The sequence below is a fragment of the Bos taurus genome, chromosome 22 (genome assembly GCF_002263795.3).
Source record: "Bos taurus isolate L1 Dominette 01449 registration number 42190680 breed Hereford chromosome 22, ARS-UCD2.0, whole genome shotgun sequence".
NCBI classification, from domain to species: Eukaryota; Metazoa; Chordata; class Mammalia; order Artiodactyla; family Bovidae; genus Bos; species Bos taurus.
In genome coordinates this window covers 1,456,797-1,476,928 of record NC_037349.1, presented here as the reverse complement: position 1 = coordinate 1,476,928, position 20,132 = coordinate 1,456,797, and the positions used below count along the sequence as shown (strand labels likewise).

Below are 20,132 nucleotides of genomic sequence, written 5' to 3'. Positions count from 1 at the left end.
TAACAATAACACAATAATAGTGGGAGACTTTAATACCCCACTCACGCCTATGGATAGATCAACTAAACAGAAAATTAACAAGGAAACACAAACTTTAAATGATACAATAGACCAATTAGACCTAATTGATATCTATGGGACATTTCACCCCCAAACAATGAATTTCACCTTTTTCTCAAGCGCACACGGAACCTTCTCCAAGATAGATCATATCCTGGGCCATAAATATAGCCTTGGTAAACTCAAAAAGATTGAAAGCATTCCAAGCTTCTTTTCTGACCACAATGCAGTAAGATTAGATCTCAATTACAGGAGAAAAACTATTAAAAATTCCAACATATGGAGGCTGAACAACACGCTGCTGAATAACCAACAAATCACAGAAGAAATCAAAATAGAAATCAAAATATGCATAGAAATGAATGAAAATAAAAACAAAACAACCCAAAACCTGTGGGATACTGTAAAAGCAGTGCTAAGGGGAAGGTTCATAGCAATACACGCATACCTCAAGAAATAAGAAAAAAGTAAAAAAAAAAAAAACCCTAACTCTACACCTAAAGCAACTAGAAAAGGAAGAAATGAAGAACCCCAGGGTTAGTAGAAGGAAAGAAATCTTAAAAATTAGGGCAGAAATAAATGCAAAAGAAACAAAAGAGACCATAGCAAAAATCAACAAAGCCAAAAGCTGGTTCTTTGAGAGGATAAATGAAATAGACAAACCATTAGCCAGACTCATCAAGAAATAAAGGGAGAGAAATCAAATCAATAAATTTAAAATGAAAATGGAGAGATCACAACAGATAACACAGAAATACAAAGGATCATAAGAGACTACTATCAGCAATTATATACTAATAAAATGGACAACTTGGAAGAAATGGACAAATTCTTAGAATAGTACAACTTTCCAAAACTGAACCAGGAAGAAATAGAAAATCTTAGACGACCCATCACAAGCACGGAAATTGAAACAGTAATCAGAAATCTTCAAGCAAACAAAAGCCCAGGTCCAGATGGCTTCACAGCTGAATTCTACCAAAAATTTAGAGAAGAGCTAACACCTATTCTACTCAAACTCTTCCAGAAAATTGCAGAGGAAGGTAAATTTCCAAACTCATTCTATGAGGCCACCATCACCCTAATCCCAAAACCTGACAAAGATCCCACAAAAAAAGAAAAAGAAAACCACAGGCCAATATCACTGATGCACATAGATGCAAAAATCCTTAACAAAATTCTAGCAATCAGAATCCAACAACACATTAAAAAGATCATACACCATGACAAAGTGGGTTTTATCTCATGGATGTAAGGATTCTTCAATATCCACAAATCTATCAATGTAATATACCACATTAACAAATGGAAAAATAAAAGCCATATGATTATCTTAATAGATGAAGAGAAAGCCTTTGACAAAATTCACAACCCTTTATGATAAAAACTCTCCAGAAAGGAGGAATAGAAGGAACATACCTCAACATAATAAAAGCTATATATGACAAACCCACAGCAAACATTATCCTCAATGGTGAAAAATTGAAAGCATTTCCCCTAAAGTCAGGAACAAGACAAGGGTGCCCACTTTCACCATTACTATTCAACACAGTTTTGGAAGTTTTGGCCACAGCAATCAGAGCAGAAAAAGAAACAAAAAGAATCCAAATTGGAAAAGAAGAAGTAAAACTCTCACTGTTTGCAGATGACATGATCTTCTACATAGAAAACCCTAAAGACTCCACCAGAAAATTACTAGAACTAATCAATGAATATAGTAAAGTTGCAGAATATAAAATCAACACACAGAAATCCCTTGCATTCCTATACACTAATAATGAGAAAACAGAAAGAGAAATTAAGGAAACAATTCCATTCACCATTGCAACGAAAAGAATAAAATACTTAGGAATATATTTACCTAAAGAAACAAAAGCCCTATATATAGAAAACTATAAAACACTGGTGAAAGAAATCAAAGAAGACACTAATAGATCGAGAAATATACTGTGTTCATGGATCGGAAGAATCGATATAGTGAAAATGAGTATACTATCCAAAGCAATCTATAGATTCAATGCAATCCCTATCAAGCTACCAGCGGTATTTTTCACAGAGCTAGAACAAATAATTTCACAATTTGTATGGAAATACAAAAAACCTAGAGTAGCCAAAGCTATATTGAGAAAGAAGAATGGAACTGGAGGAATCAACCTGCCTGACTTCAGGCTCTACTACAAAGCCACAGTGACCAAGACAGTATGGTACTGGCACAAAGATAGAAATATAGATCAATGGAACAAAATAGAAAGCTCAGAGATAAATCCACACACCTATGGACACCTTATCTTTGACAAAGGAGGCAAGAATATACAACAGAGAAAAGACAATCTCTTTAACAAGTGGTGCTGGGAAAACTGGTCAACCACTTGTAAAAGAATGAAACTAGTACACTATCTAACACCATACACAAAAATAAACTCAAAATGGATTAAAGGTCTAAATGTTAAGACCAGAAACTATAAAACTCCCAGAGGAGAACATAGGCAAAACACTCTCCGATATAAATCACAGCAGAATCCTCTATGACCCACCTCCCAGAATATTGGAAATAAAAGCAAAAATAAACAAATGGGACCTAATTAAAATTAAAACCTTCTACACAACAAAGGAAACTCTAAGCAAGGTGAAAAGACAGCCTTCAGAATGGGAGAAAATAATAGCAAATGAAGCATCTGACAAAGAATTAACCTCAAAAAATATACAAGCAACTTCTGCAGCTCAATTCCAGAAAAATAAACGACCCCATCAAAATGGGCCAAAGAACTGAACAGACATTTCTCCAAAGAAGACATACAGATGGCTAACAAACACACGAAAAGATGCTCAACATCACTTATTATCAGAGAAATGCAAATCAAAACCACTATGAGGTACCATTTCATGCCAGTCAGAGTGGCTGCTGTCCAAAAGTCTACAAGCAATAAATGGTGTAGAGGGTGTGGAGAAAAGGGAACCCTCTTACACCATTGGTGGGAATGCAAACCAGTACAGCCGCTATGGAGAACAGTGTGGGGATCCCTTAAAAAACTGGAATTAGAACTGCCATATGACCCAGCAATCCCACTGCTGGGCATACACACTAAGGAAACCAGAAGTGAAAGAGAAACATGTACCCCAGTGTTCATCCCAGCACTGTTTATAATAGCCAGGACATAAAGCAACCTAGATGTCCATCAGCAAATGAACGGATAAGACAGCCGTGGTACCATATACACAATGGAGTATTACTCAGCCATTAAAAAGAATACATTTGAATCAGTTCTAATGAGGTGGATGAAACTGGAGCCCATTATACAGAGTGAAGTAAGCCAGAAAGCAAAACACCAATAGACTATACTAATGCATATATATACGGAATTTAGAAAGATAGTAAGGATAACCCTGTATGCGAGACAGCAAAAGAGACACAGATGTATAGAACAGTCTTTTGGACTCTGTGAGAGAGGGCAAGGGTGGGATGATTTGGGAGAATGGCATTGAAACTAATATCATGTGTGAAACGAATCGTCAGTCCAGGTTAAATGCATGATACAGGATGCTCGGGGCTGGTGCACTGGGATGACCCAGAGATATGGTATAGGGAGGGAGGTGGGAGGGGGGTTCAGAATGGGGAACAAGTGTACACCTGTGGCGGATTCATGTTGATGTATGGCAATACCAGTGCAATATTGTAAAGTAATTAGCCTCCAATTAAATAAATTTATATTAAAAATAAATCAATAAATAAATTCTCTTAGTTCCCAAATCTGTAAAAATAATAACAGTACCTAACTCACAGGGAGCTCTTGAGTTTTAACTCTTTTAATATTTGTAAAATGCTCAAAACATGTCTTTGTGCATGCTAAACACTTAATGTTAGCAATTATTCTTACTATTAATTATTATCTTGCACATCTTCCCTGTAACTAGAGTATCCCAGAGCTGGGGCTGAAATTTCCGTATTGAAACTTATTTTTCTGCTTTGACTGCTGAGGGGTGATAACATACTTTAATTCATTCTCACAGTGTATATTGAGGATCTACTCTGAGCCAAGGCATGGTGTAGGTGCACTGGAAGTGAAAAAAACATAAGATCATCTCTTTTTTCAAGTTTTTCAAGTTTGTAGGTGAGAAAAAATGATGTCAGCTCCTCAAGGACCAGACTTTGTCTTATTGTCATTAGAAATCCATGCCTTGGTATGAAATTAGATACAGCACAGAGGCAATCGGAACCCATGTGGAAACAGACATGGGGATATGAGAGAATACATGACAAACATCCTCGACTGTGCTTCCCCTTTCTTTAAGTTCTCCATTTCTGTCCACCTGTTCTTTTTTGATGATACTTATTTCCTTCCGTGTAAATATCAAGTCATCCACATGCTGGCTTTTGCGATCTCATTTCCACCGACTTTATCCACTCTACACTGTGTTCAGGAACATATTGCACCATGTTTGTTACTTACCATGGTATTTGTACACACTTCTGATGTAGGATTTATCACAATGTATTAAATTTACTTGTTTATGTGTTAGACTTTGAGGTAAAAGAGGCAAGACCCATGTCATTCCAACCCAAGTGGCACCCACCAGTTGAACACTTACCACATAGCAGGCACCCAAACTTGTAGAACACGTGTTTTGGACTGACATTCCCTGCTTATCCCCTTTATGTCTGGTTTGTATCAGTCTTTTCTCCCAATACCTATTTGTGCAAACACCTTCAATGAAATCTAGCAATGTACACTAATATGCCCTGACCTTCAATAAGCATACCAAAAAGCAGATAAATTACAGAGTTCCAAAGGGTAAACAACTTTGTAGTTAGAAAAAGTTCAGCCTAGTAGAATTTTGGAGAGTTGTGCAAGTTTATATGATGATAACAAAGCAGAAAATGGTGTACTAAATGCTAGGGGTATTTTAAAGTTCTTCCAGACACAAAGATTTGAAATAAAACCCCACCTGCTCCAGCCACTTGGGTTGAGTTCCTAACAGTGAAAGGACACAGTGCCTAAAAGTGCTTCCAGAGAAACATTGACTGAATTGAAAGCCAACCTTTCCCTGCAGGCTGAAAAGGTTTCAGTCTGCATTGGCTGTTTTGGACACAGAATTTCACACAGCTTTCTGTCAAACCCTAGAAAGACTGGCATGCAGATCTCCACACATTTCACTAGGGACTCCAAATTTTGGTATCAATTTGCTGACTAGAATGAACAGGCTCTATAAAATTCTTTCACCTGTCATGTAGTTACTTCAGTCACTCAGTCATGTCCGACTCTTTGCAACCCCATGGACTGCAGCACACCAGGTTTCCCTGTACATCACCAACTCCCAGAGCTTGCTGAAACTCACGTCCATCCAGTCAGTGATGCCATTCAACCATCTCAACCTCTGTCGCCTCCTTCTCCTGCCTTCAACCTTTCCCAGCATCAGAGTCTTTTCCAATGAGTCAGTTATTTGCATCAGGTGACCAAAGTTTGGAGCTTTGCTTCAGCATCAGTCCTTCCAATGAATAGTCAGGACTGATTTCCTTTAGGATGGACTAGTTTGATCTCCTTGCAGTCCAAGGGACTCTCAAGAGTCTTCAACACCACAGTTCAAAAGCATCAACTCTTTGGCCCTCAGCTGTTTTTATGGTCCAAATTTCACATCCATACATGATTACTGGAAAAACCATAGCTTTGACTAGATGGACCTTTGTCAGTAAAGTAATGTCTCTGCTTTTTAATATGCTGTCCAGGTTGGTCATAGCTTTTCTTTCAAGGAGGAAGCGTCTTTTAATTTCATGACTGCAGTCACCATCTGCAGTGATTTTGGAGCCCAAGAAAATAAAGTCTCTCACTGTTTCCATTGTTTTTCCATCTATTTGGCATGAAGTGATGGGACCAGATGCCATGATCTTAGTTTTTTGAATGTTGAGTTTTAAGCCACCTGTCATGTAAGAAGCAGACTTTGTGCATGGCAGAAAACCTTTAACACATAGTACAGTGGGGATCTCTCTTACTCATGTTCAGAACACAGATCTTCATGCAGCTTTCAACTTCCTCTAGACATAGCAGAACTGTAGATCTCCAAAATAAATACTATGTACTTCAAACTTCCAGTATACCTTCCACACTTGCAGAAAACAAAGTGCAAAGTGGTTATTACCTATGGCAAGAAACAACCAGTTATATTCTCCAATGGGACAAAGTTGCCGTTAACTGAAGGCTTTCAGCAGGGATTCACCTATCAAATGCTTGGCACACTCTTAGATTTATTCAACTTTACATAGAAAAAGCAAAGGTAAGCTACACAAAACTTTGGAAATGAATCGCTATGTATGTCACAACATGAACTTCCTTAGATAATGAACACTGTTGGGAAAAGTTGTGTTACTGACTTGATAACAAGGTCAAGTGATTACTACAGGCCACTCTTCATCCCAAATGGTGTAAAGAAGCTCATGCTTCTATTCCTAGTTAGAAAAGACTCCCAAGCTTCCTGTTCAAGCTCTAGTTTCACAAAGCTGTGAAATAAAACCCCATCCAGGTGGCAGTAGTGGTAAAGAAACCTGGGTTTTGATCTCTGGGTCAGGAAGATCCACTGGAGTAGGGAATGGCAACCCACCCCAGTATTCTTGCTTAGAGAATTCCTTGGACAGAGGATCCTGGCAGGCTACAGTCTGTAGGGGCTGCAAAGAGTCGAACATGACAAAGTGGCTGAGCACGCACACACACACAAACATGCGCACACACACACACACACACGCATGGAGGTTTATGTGTATTCTGATTCCAGAAAACGAATATACACATACACACAATGTTAGCTTTGATACTAGCTTACCAGCACCAAAAAAGTTGAAAATTGGCTTTGTGTACTTCAGTTCAGTCACTCAGTCATGTCTGACTCTTTGTGACCCCATGGACAGCAGCACACCAGGCTTCCCTGTCCATCACCAACTTGCAGAGCTTGCTCAAACTCATGCCCATTGAGTGGGTGATGCCATCCAACCATCTCATTCTCTGTCATCCCCTTCTCCTCCTGCCTTCAATCTTTCCCAGCATCAGGGTCTTTTCCAAAGAGTCAGTTCTTCATATCAGGTGGCCAAAAGTTTTGGAATTTCAGCTTTAACATCAGTCCTTCCAATGAATATTCAGGACATTTCGTTTAGGATGGACTGGTTGGATCTCCTTGCAGTCCAAGGGACTCCCAAGAGTCTTCTCCAACACCACACTTCAAAAGAATCAATTCTTCGGCGCTCAGCTTTCTTTATAGTCCAACTCTCACATCCATACATGACTACTGGAAAAACCATAGCCTTGACTAGACGGACCTTTGTGGGCAATCATTGTGCTGTACCTTAAACTTCCAGCGCTGTATGTCAATTACATCTCAATAAAACTTAAAAAACAAAAACATCCAGGAGGGATGGTGTAGTGGCAGTGAGGAGTGGAGGGGTAAGTAGTAGTTAAATTGTGGATATATTTTGAAGACTACCCACATTACTTATTACACAGGGTTATTAAGAGGATCAACTGAGAAGAAATAGTTTGGAAATAATATTTTACATAAATGTTCCAGTCTCTACTACAGAGTCAACATTTGTGATACTGTTCATTTAGAAATTCAGTATTTGGCGGGAAGAGAATACAAATCCATTTTGATTAAATTATAATTAACTATCTGATATTTAATGAACTTTACTAAATTGTGGAATCGAGTTATCTCAAGAGCCTTTTCTAGGTGCTGTCTAAAAAAGCCTACAGAACAGTTTATTATAACCAAGCCTGACTTAAAAAAAAAGAGAGAGATAGGCATATACACTAATACAGTAGTGGAAAGGGAGTGAGAGATGCTATATACAAAAACAGCCTTGCAAAACTGCATCCACGGGACCTGGCAAATCTACCACAAGACTTTCTAGAGCACAACACCATGACATGTGTTAACCTGAGGTAGATCTCAACTCCTCTGGAGCAGGAGCTTTCTAAAACGAGATGCACCCTTTAAACACAAAACATGACGGTGCCTCCCGCACTGTGAAATTCAGTATGCTTCCTTCCAGGCAGAACACAAGTGTCCCAAGAGGGACAGAGTCTGGTACAAAGTGCCGCTTTCCAGCAGTGCCAGAGCCGCTGAAATAGGAGCTAGGCTTTACTTCCTACCCTCTCCTATCAAGACTGCCATCCTGTCTGGACTATTACTGACTCCCCCTGATGGGCCTTTCTGTTGGCTTTTGTTGTTAAAAGCAGATTTTACTCTAGGTGGTCAAACACTTGGTTGTAAGGTGAAGGGGTTTCATGGAAATGGCAAAACTGCCACAAGGGTGGTAACATGTTTTACTGTAGCTATTAAGACACCAGAAAATTATCAAGAGCTTTCAAATCTTACCACTGGAAGTGTGTTCTGTATACCAAAGCATCAGCAGGGAGGCAGAAATGCAAACTCTCAGGTTCCCAAACCTGCTGACTCAGACTCTTCAGCGCGGGAAGAAACTCCAAGTGATTCTTAACTTGCTTAAGTTTAAGAAGTACTGTTTACAACACAAATGCACTAGCTCTTAGATATACCAGGGGTGTGGTTAGTAAGAAAAAGCTAGTTTTTATTCTTACCTATTTAAGAATTCAATTGTTGAGTGTGAAAGTTATTCTATCCTATCACCACAGTCCTTGATTAGCGCTCACTTCACATTTACAGAGTATTTATGTAATGTCTTACCTACCAGTATGTCAGGAACCAGTTAAGTCAGCAAAATAAAAAAAAATGAGCTGCACAAATGCACACTATGAATGCTATGCTAGGTCACTTCAGTCGTGTCCAACTCTGTGCGACCCCAGAGACGGCAGCCCACCAGGCTCCCCCGTCCCTGGGATTCTCCAGGCAAGAACACTGGAGTGGGTTGCCATTTCCTTCTCCAATGCATGAAAGTGAAAAGAGAAAGTGAAGTCGCTCAGTCGTGTCCGACTCTTAGCGACCCCATGGACTGCAGCCTGCCAGGCTCCTCTGTCCATGGGATTTTCCAGGCAAGAGTACTGGAGTGGGGTGCCATTGCTTTCTCCGGCACACTATGAATAGAGACTCATAATTTTAACTTACATCAAGACAACATTAATGTTCAAATCATTTCATCCTACAAGAAAATATACACATTTGCCAGAAGCAATTCTGACATTTTACCAATACATTTCAGATTAATTTCTAGGTAAGCAGTTAATATATGTGTATATACATAAACCTGTATGTGTACATAGTCAATATATGCATGTTTGTATAAACATATATGCAAACATACATCTGCATACACACGTCAACCACACGCACATGTATACACACAGTGTATACACACTTCTGGCCTGTAAGGAGCTAGCTAACTAGCCAACTATCAAACATGGCTACATGGTCTCCTGAAAAGCAGAGGTGGCCAAGGCTTTATTTCCTCAAAGATAGCAATTCATTCAAGAGTAAACAATATTTCAAAAATAGGCAGAAAATCTGTTCTGAAACTATGGAAGTGTATCTCATTCTCTGAACCATGGATCTCAAAACCAAGGAACCCTGCCCAGTAGTACCAGTCAAGACACCTGTCTACCTTATTCACAAAGACTCAGAGGACACTTACCAAACATGTGCCGCTGAACAATTTTTTAAAAAAGAAAAAAATCACAACTCAGGAAATAAAGGTTCAATAATTAAACCCTGAATGAACAAATCAATAATAGTTTTACACAGAAAATTGAGAATAAACTGTCTCAATTTTACATTACTATTTTTTAAAGGGGAAAGAAGACAAGACCCCTTTTCATCTCATATTCAATTATCAGTAAATTCTTTAAAATATTCAGAACTCCAATGTTTAGGACAGTGTGACTAATTATGGTTTATCTGAAGAGGAGCTCTTGAAGCTTTTAACCACGATCTTCAGGAAGCTATTTCAAGTGGCACGGAAACTTTCAGAGGGGCGCTGACTACTTCTGTACACTGTGAGTGCTCGAGACGAAACTCCTACCCTACCTTCAAACTCTCTCCGTCATTACCATCCTTTATTTGCATGATCAGACTGAGACAGGAAAACTCAGAAAGGGCAATATTCCACTGTGCCTTTTAATTTTTCCTGTAAACTGAAATATGAAGGAGTGAAGGAAGGAAAAGAGGGAAGAAGGAAATAGAACCCATTATTTCTTACCACTAAAATCTGATAAGTATCTCTGATGGAAAAAAGAGAAGACGTCTATTTTAAAATTATTTTAATTTACAAATAGAAAACATCTTGGAAGAAAAAAATGAAAGAAAAACATAAAACACATAGACAAATTTCTGCTCCATCAGCTTCTCAAATCCTCACTTGTTCACCAATCCCCAAGATGAAAACTTCTTTTCTAAAAAGGTATTCAGCCACCACTGTAAAAGAAAGAAAGATGGTCAATTTTGAGTATTAAAGATTTTAATAATAATAAATTTGAAATTCAATATGCTCTAATTTTATGGAACCAGAACCAGTTATTTGAGAACCACATCTATATTACTCCAAAACAGCACAAAAGAGAAGAAACTGAACTTTAAAATCTTGGAACTGAAAAGGCCCTTACAGATAATGTGGCTGTTGGAACAGGCTTCATCTGTTAAAACTCAGAATCCTCATTTGAAAAACATGCTTAACAGCATAGCATAATGTCTTTCATAACAAGATGAAAAATATGAATTATATAACAGGACTGTTAGTTGAGAACTTTTTCAATTTGATGTACAAACTGGTTCTCAACCACTGTATCTTACCCAAACCACTCAGAAACCTGGATTAATAACAAAAATTGCCTTCCCTATAGAAGAACGTCTAAGTTTCAACAGCAAGAACATTAAAATAATATACTCAGATACATGTTTTAAAACTGTAATGTTAAGGAAAGAAGATAATTCCAGTACTAGATGAAAGTTCACTTGGGATTTTCTGTAACATCTTACTGAAAAACCTGAACAAACAATTTGGCCAACCCAAAAATACTCCTAAAAACAAGAGCCCAGCATCTAAACTTTAACATAAAGTACTAAGGGCTTACTTCATTACACTGTATTGCTTAAATTAAAATGCCCACAACTACATAAATCCTTTAACTTATAACCCTGTGGATATTAATTCTGACTGCTATAATTGTACAGAAGAGGAAAAAAAATCATAAGGAAAACAGAGTGATAACTCAGCCTAATGAGAGAGTAGTTTGTTTATTCTTCACTTGCTATCATCTCAAAATGATTTTAACAGTGATTTATATGCTCTTTCAACAGGAAAAAAGATTTCTTTCAGTTTTACAGTTGTCATGGCATATCATGAAAAGAGTAAGTTTTCTGATAGCTTTTTTCACAAAATGTTCTTTTGGCCCTCACTTTAATGTAAAAACTATCTAGAGATATAAACTTTTAACTCTTTATTTTGATACATTTTTGTTACTAGAAGAATAGTTTTCTAAGCAACTAGCTTCCTAAACGGAGAAGGCAATGGCAACCCACTCCAGTACTCTTGCCTGGAAAATCCCATGGACGGAGGAGCCTGGTGGGCTGCAGTCCATGGGGTCGCTAAGAGTCGGACACGACTGAGCAACTTCACTTTCACTTCTCACTTTCATGCATTGGAGAAGGAAATGGCAACCCACTGCAGTGTTCTTGCCTGGAGAATCCCAGAGACGGGGGAGCCTTGTGGGCTGCCATCTATGGGGTCGCACAGAGTCAGACATGACTGAAGTGACTTAGCAGCAGCTTCCTAAAAGTCAGAGCTCAACTATCTCTAAGCAGTAAGATTTGCAAAAGATATACTGTGCCTGCTGTAGAAATTAGAATTAAGAGAAAGAAAATTTTTAACACTGGTTTCAAAGACCTGTTGGGAACATCTCAGTGTCAAAAAGGTGTACTGAGAGTGCCTCATCCTAAAAGGTACGTTAGACCACAACTCATATAATGAAATAAAAGATGTTCTAACATAAAACTAAGATAAATAACAATGCTGAAGAGATTCAAAATTCAGAAGTCTTCTATAAGGGAAATCTAGCAAAAAGTAATTTAACAAGGGTAATGTTCCATTCTTAGGCTAAAAACAAACCACACCAAGTAAACCCAAGATAAAGGAAATTTATTTAGTAGTTATTTGTGAGAAACTGTCTGAAGACTTGAGTCTTAGCAAGAAAATATCCACAATAGGCAATGGAGTCTAGGTACTGGATTTTTAAGAGGGCTAATGAAATGCAAACTGGAGCCTGAAGCGAGGCCTGTGACTCAGAATGAGTAATGGCCTGCACAGTGGCTAAGAACTGAGGCTCTGGAAACTGGATTTCACATGCTGCTCTACCACTTACAGGCATGCAATGTACTTACTCTCTATGCCTCAGTTTCTTCACCTATAAAATGGGCACAATAACACTGCTAATCTCACACAACTGTCACGAGAGTTAAAAAGGTCAACTCACACCAAGCTGTGTGTCCTCAGCACACACCAAGTGCATAATAAATGTTAACAATTATTACTACCATTGTGATCATTAGAAAAAGGTTAAGAACCTTACATCGTTCACTTAATTCGACACTTACTCAAGTGCTTTCAGTATGCACAAGAGAATACTGTACTAGGTTCTGTAGTACATATATATACACATATCTACAATATAGACGTATGTATACACATATGCATGAATATACAGTCATATATTAGTATTACATTATCAATTAAGAAATAATTCTGTAAGTTACACCTGTCTGACAATGGACTAGGAAGCTGCATAGCAGAAGCACTGAGCTGACATCACAGACTCCACTCTACCCACTCTATTTACTGATTAGGTAGCGGCTGTAGACCAAAGACACTGAGGCTCAGCTTTCCTAATTCTACTTGAGGATTTGCTCCATGATTCCAAAATTCCAAAAATGGCTTTCCTCACTAGGAATATAGCAGAGATTTCTGAACTGATGGAGGAGCTCTGAGATACTTGGTCCTTTCCAGGTCTAACTCTCTGTGATCCTTTGTAGCAAGTCTGCATAACAGCTATGAAAACCTACTTAAGAAATCCACCTGACCATGCTCATTCAGTCACATGTCATTTAAAAGACAACTTCCACAAGCATCCATAGTAAAATATCCAGTACTTAAGAGATTTATAGTTTACAAAGCATCTCCACCTTATAAAATAAGCCTAAAAGGCTTATCTCATGATTAGATATCTAAATGACAGGTAAGGCTCAGAGACCAAGCAAATACAAAATCACAGAGCAAATAAGTACTACAACAGGTACTAAGTCTTTACACCAACAAAACTGCCTAAAGCTGCCTGCTCTAACTGCACACTGCCCCAAGCTGTCCCAACTCATGAGTGCTTAATGAATCTAAAAAGCAAAAGCATTTAGAAAAGAATAAAGCAATTCCAGTGTTTTCCAGCCTTTTCTCCTCCTAATATACTTAAGTGTATTAGTATCAGTGTCTCATTACATTAACCACAACTTCCATTTAGGTTTGAAAATTGTTTTTTAGGTTTTACATGACTTAAGTCACTTATCTTTTCTATAGCCCTAGTCAGGAACTATTATCCCTATTGAATACACGGGACACAAAGGAGCTAAGTTGTCCAAAGTTATGACAGCTATTAAGTACTAAGAAAAATCTGAATATAGGTAACCTGGTTTAGGTTTGAACTCTACTACTATAGTGATCCTCAGATGGGGAATATTTCCTCTGCACCTTAATGCTGACAAGTTCATGTACTGCACAAAGAGAACCTGGATTTGAATACTGGTTCTATCACTGAATACCTGTTTTATCTCATACTGAGTACATTTAACTAGCTTCTTCAATCCTTTAAAATTTTACTTATTAAAAAATGACTGTGTATCTCACATAGTAGCTTTAAAAATTATGTAAATATAAAGTTACTTTGAATTATCTGGTACTCAGTAAATAGCAGTAGATTCTATCAACATTAAAAAAATCAAAGAAACATTATCTATATATTAACCAAATAGCAGACTGTCAACTCAAATGGTCTGCATTTTCATTTTATCCTTGATAGTGTCTGTTTCAAAAAGTTTACTTACACAATGATGTTATTAATAGGAATATGGATCAATTTCACAAAAAAGCCAATGAATCCCATTATAGCGAATCCTATTGCTGTTGCCATGGCAATCTTCTGGAATTCTGGATTTAGAAACACAAAATTTACATTACTTTTTGCACTGTCACCACAAATAAAGGGGGAAAAATTAGCACTGACATAAATAAACTTACTGGTATACACTTCTCCTGATAATAAGAAAGCATTTTTTTTTAAAAACATGATGTATTAATAGTAAATAAAATACGACAGATTTTTAATTTTCCTAATATTTAAGGAAATATAAAAATGAAGTGCATGTTCATGCTAGTGAATCCATCAATAAACAGAGAAATATTTATCTTCCTAGCAAATGACCAGAATACCAAAAAGGAAACATGAATACACAGTATTTGTCTTAAAAACTTTTGTAACATTGATAAAAACATCAACTATAAAATCACAGAATGTAATTTTTTATAAATAATAGCCCCACTGTCTTTGATATTATCATGAAGCCAAAAAACAAGGCTTGAAAAACTGAATAGGGTCAAACACAGTTTTATGTAAAGGTTCAGACCCTGTAATGTTTCCATTTAACACTACTTTCTCAGGGAAGCTCTCCCTGCTTGGTTAGATTGGTTAGTCCTCCTAAAACATGCTGGTACACCTTCCTCTATCTACCTTACATAACACGTACCACAGCAGTAACTAAAAATTATAATTGTCATTATTTGTTTATGATTGTCTTCCCTCAAAGATTCTAAGCTCCACAAGAGCAAGGACCATTCCCTAGTACATAATTTTATATATTATGCTATATATGTAGTATAATATGTAATATTACATTGTCTATTATATTCCCAGTCCTAACTCAGGCAGCAGTCAAAAAAAGAGCAGAGACAGACAAATTCTAGCGCATCTTTGGACGGGGAGGCCCGGCATGCTGCGATTCACCGGGTTGCAAAGATTTGGACACGACTGAGCGACTGAACTGAACTGAGTGCATCTTTTAACACATCAATTATGATAAATAAGAAACTTCCTAGGTTGGTACCAACTATGCTGTTGATTTCATTATAAGGCCTTTTTTGTCTGGGAGAGGTTTAGGGGAAGAGTGACATAGCATGAAGAGTTTCAAAAGATTTTTCAGAGTGGAAATGTGAAAGATACTGAGAAGTCATTACATATGACCAAGGCAAAGGCAACATGGAAAATAAGGCTGTAACAAATAACCTTATAAGTCTGGAAAACACATAAAAAAGAAAAATCTGTAAGGGATGCACAAAGTACACAAAATGTAGCAAAAACTGACAATTCCAAAAAACAATAAAGCAAAAATAAATCAATTAAAGTGATGAAAGAAGTACAACAATTATTAAACAGGAAGACATTAATAAAGGGCTTAGAGAATGCAAAAAATTAATTTTTTTCCTCTCATTCCAAAGCAATTACCTTTTCTATCAGGTTTGGTGCATCTTTTAACCAGCCGAATTGAGTCTTTCACAAACTGCCGACTTGGCTCAACGAACTGCATTACCTGATCCATGATGTCTGTTTAAAAACCAAAAATGAAAAAAAAGATGATCACTGGTGTTACTTACTATAGCTTCAAGGACTTGCCGACTCATATCAAAATGTAAATGAGATCATCCTGATATGAGTGGGTGGATTTCATCTCATTAAAAAAAAAAAGAAATTAGACTCCAAGAGTAAATCAACACTATTTTTTGTAATCTCCAAAACAAAGGCAGTAAAAAAACACAGGTCTTGCCCCTGTTCTCAATGATCAAGGTGCATGCTCTTAACATAAAAGGGCACTCACTACTAAAGGCTAAGCACCGGACAATACATCCACTCCTTACACACCCTGCAGTCCTCTCACTGTTCCTGTTAAGGAATCAACAGTGTTGAGATGCAACCAAGCATTTTCCTATATTTTACTTTAAACTCCCGGGACACCAGTGTCTGGCGCGGTGAGTGCCGATTGGGATGCTTCAGGAGCCTAGAGTAGAGGCAAATGTGGACTTCAATCTGATTGTTCTCTATCTATACAATTTTTAAAACCACAAAATCTGGGTAAACCAAGATTCAGATTTTCAGAAGCTATTTGGCTAAATTCTAAATCTTTGGCTTTGGACACACTTTTTAAGGAAAACGGCTACACATTTTATCAACAGGTTCTTCTGCGGAATCTATCACACAACTGGAATGTCATCCAATCCTTAACAGTCACTGGTATTTAATGTAACAGCTAATGAAACCAGCTCCTTACTTGTACTTCACTTATTTCTAGCACAACAGTGGGCAGGGACAGTTGAATTAAGGCCATTCATAAGAGGAGGTGGTGGTTCTACAAATCCCTTTCTATGAAATGTAGCCTCTCTAGGCCCTAGTTTTCTTACCCAGGGTGGGTTGCTAAAACAAGATATATGAAACACTCAAAGTATGTCAGGAATTCTATAAACATTCTAGGCCAGGTATGCCAGGCCCAGAATGTTTTCATTTAACTGTTCTTCAACTCCAGTGAGGTTAAAATTTATAGACATCTTGATGAAAGCGAAGCACCTTTTTTTCCTAGACAAAAAAAGCGTTAACACCCGAAACACTGCACTGAATGTCAGGGAAGGGGATCCAATAACCCCTCCTGAACTGATTCAGATTCTAGATTCACTCTCCCACGTCACAGCACAAGACTGAGCTCTCGAAGACACATTCCACGGCCCCAGAGCCGACCCCGAAGGGACCCTCTCTGACTACAGAACCGAGTGGAAACGTTCCCACAGAGGTAGCCAAGGACGGGCGACCTCAAAGCTTAGGCCCGGGCCAAGAGTCGGCCGGAGGGATCGAGGCCCTGGAAGCCCTTCTCCGTCAGACTCGCGGCTCTGAGTCAGCTTTCCCCGACGCCTTGCGGACAGGCAGCAGGCGGCCGGAGGGCTCCCTCACGCCCTCTGCCTTCGCTAGTGCCCAAAGGGTAGCTTCGAGCTCCAGCCACACGAAACCTCACCTGCTCCACGTCTGCTCAACAGCCAAAGACACGTAGCACAAGAGCCGACACAGACGCCCACAGGAACCGGAAACCACGCCCAAATACCAGCAGCCCACCCCTCCGTTCATTGGGCTTTTGGGAATACGTCAGCGCGCAGACGTAGTCCGATGTTCGTCTGGACTACACTTCCGGAAACAAGCGCACCGATTGCACAGCTGCGGCACAGAACTTGGCTTAGGCCTTTCGCGGCCTGCGTGGGGAATGGGGAGTTGCGTTTGTCGCGTGGGCCCCTCCGCTGCCTGGGCGGGGCGTGCATGGTGTGGGCGGTGCTGCGTGGCAAGGTGGCAAGAGCTCTTCCGCTGTGTGGGTGGGCTGCGTGGCTTGTACCTTCCGCTGCGTGAGCGGGACGCGGGCGTGGCGTTCGTCTCTTGGACGCCTGCGCTGCCTGGGCGGGGCGTGCATGGCGTGGGCGGGGCTGCGTGGCCCCTTGGCGGTGTGGGCAGGGCTTACTCCTGGTCCGGTTCTTCATCCCGGGCTGCTCCCTTGGAGAGTTACCTTTGCAGAGCAGGTCCGTAGGACAGGGGATTGGCTCTGATGTGTTTCGTCTTGGACGGTTATCTCCTGACTGCCTATTCCTTTGTATGTATTTAATTGTATTGGTCATCATGAACCTTATAAGTAATATAGTGTTTTATGACCAGTCTCACTCAACAGTCCTCATACCCCCAAAAGCTCGCTTTCCTCTGTATTCGTCTTTGGAGTTCCCTTGGAATGGAAGCCTTCATTCTCTGGGTTTTGCCAGTGGGAACGTGGTACAATGTATGTATGTAATCTTGACTATGGCTTTTGCTGAGACTATTGATGGTTGGTGGTAGGTGGTGAGCTTGTCAAGGTGTGATTTTATGTTTTTAGAGTGAGTCAATCTTTTCAACAATTAGTTATCAAGCATCTACTGTGTATAATACTTTATTTTACTAGGTGCTGTGAATGAGCCAGACGTGTGGTAAGGGAATTTACAGAGTAGGGAAGGGAACAAACAAGAAAACAAAGTAACTATAGTTAATAAAATACTATGTGCAAATAAAAAACCTTCATGGATCACAGGCATGTCTTTAGGAAGGGGCCTACATAACTCAATGGAACTATGAGCCTTGCTTTGCAGGGTCACCCAAGATGGCCAGTCATAGTGAAGAATTCGGACAAAACATGTTTTATAAATAAAAAGGTGTTGTGAAGGGGGAGGGGGGAGTAAAGAATGGCAGTGTAAAGACAGCATTCCTTTGGATGTTCACTATAGGACTCTTAAGGCACCGGGCTAAAGATGAACAATTCTTTAAAACCCCAATCTTCCAGAATTTTAAAATTCTTTAAATTAAGGCAGAATGCACATATGAACCTACTGTATGTATGGACTACCTGCAGTGCAGTGTATGAAAACTGTTAAAAACATGAATTCCTGACCTCTACCCACTGAATAAGAATATTTGGATGTTTAGGGGTTAGAAACCTATATAGTTTTAAAACTTACTACGCTTTCTTAGGTACTGAAGTTCATAGCACTGAGAGATCTAACCCCTCTCTGAACTCTGCTCTCTCAGCTGCTCACATGTGTTCCTCTGGTAGCCTTGTGCTTCATTGTTAGGCCAAGAGAGGAAGTGTTTCTGAGACCTCTGGGCTTTGAAAAAGTTTTTACTCTGCTTCATGACCAGCATATCCTGTAGTCAAGTATTTTCTGCAATGAGTACTGATATTAACAGGGTCCAGTATTTTGTTTTGACATGGACAAAAACCCATAATGGTATCATCACATATGTGGAAAACCTAGGGCTAGAAAACATATATATTTGTGTGTGTGTATATATATATATATATATATATACTTATATGTATTTGCGTATATATCTGTATATGTATTTGTGTGTGTGTGTGTGTATATATATATATATATCTGTGTATATTTGTATGTATATATGTATATCTCAGGTGCCCATCACTCTGATACATATATATTTATTTATACAGAAAAGCACACCATGAGCATTGTGGACCCCACATTCAAATATTATATCCTTGTTATTTAGGTGAGAAAAAATTTTTATATTCGGGACTTCCCAGGTGACATTAGTGGTAAAGAACCCGCCTGCCAATGCAGGAAATGCAAGAGATGTGGGTTCGATCCCTGAGTTGGGAAGATCCCCTGGGAGGAGGGTACAGCAACCCAGTCTAGTATTCTTGCCAGGAGAATCCCATGGACAGAGGATCTTGGTGAGTTACAATCCATGAGGTCACAAAGAGTCTGCACAAGTGAAGCGACTTAGCACACATGCACACATATTTTTATATCCACACTCAAGTACTTAAAGTTTCAATTTCTTGAATTGTGAATTTATAGACATAGATATAGAAATGCCAAATATCATACAAGCTTAATACAGCCTTTTACCATGGAAGAGGTGAATTAGAACTATACTATAGCAACATTCCTGTATTTGTCATGAAGTGGTTTAGTAGACTATGCGACCACTAAAAAATAAAAGACTACGTGATGACTAAAAAAATAAAAACTACTATATAGTTTTTCACTATATAGCTGAAAAACCAATTGTGTATTAGAATAGCATGAATGCCATTTCTCTGAAGATAAATATACAATCCACCCAAAACCCAAAAGGAGGCAAGAAAGGAAGAACAGAGAAAAGAACATTAAAAGCAGTCCAGAAAAACAAACAAAGCAGGAGAAGTAAGTATAATCACATCTGTAATTTCACTACATCTAAATATAATTTTTAAGTTTAAAAAGCAAATGTCAAAGTGATTGAAAAATACAAAGATTTAGCTATATACTGATTGCATAAATACACTTTAAATATAAAGACATAGGTTGCAAGTAAATAGATGGAAATGAAAGCAATGAAAAGATGTCAAAATTTGATACCAGGGTTTGTTGATACCAGATAATAGTAGATAACGTAGACTTTAACATAGGAATTACTGGAGATACAAAGAGGGTATTTAAATAATGATAAAAAGTATATCAATCATAATACCTT

The 20,132-nt window shown here is 38.6% G+C and overlaps 1 protein-coding gene across 1 annotated transcript; it reads right to left on the bottom strand.

Annotated features, from left to right (window-relative positions):
• Positions 1 to 10,256: 10,256 nt before the first annotated feature.
• SEC61G (SEC61 translocon subunit gamma) lies at positions 10,257 to 17,149 on the bottom strand. Its single transcript, NM_001040586.2, is given in 4 exon segments — positions 10,257 to 10,425; positions 14,095 to 14,197; positions 15,549 to 15,647; positions 17,101 to 17,149. Coding segments are annotated over 3 exon segments (207 nt in total). The 5' UTR covers positions 15,643 to 15,647; positions 17,101 to 17,149; the 3' UTR covers positions 10,257 to 10,415.
• Between the last annotated feature and the right edge of the window lie 2,983 nt (positions 17,150 to 20,132).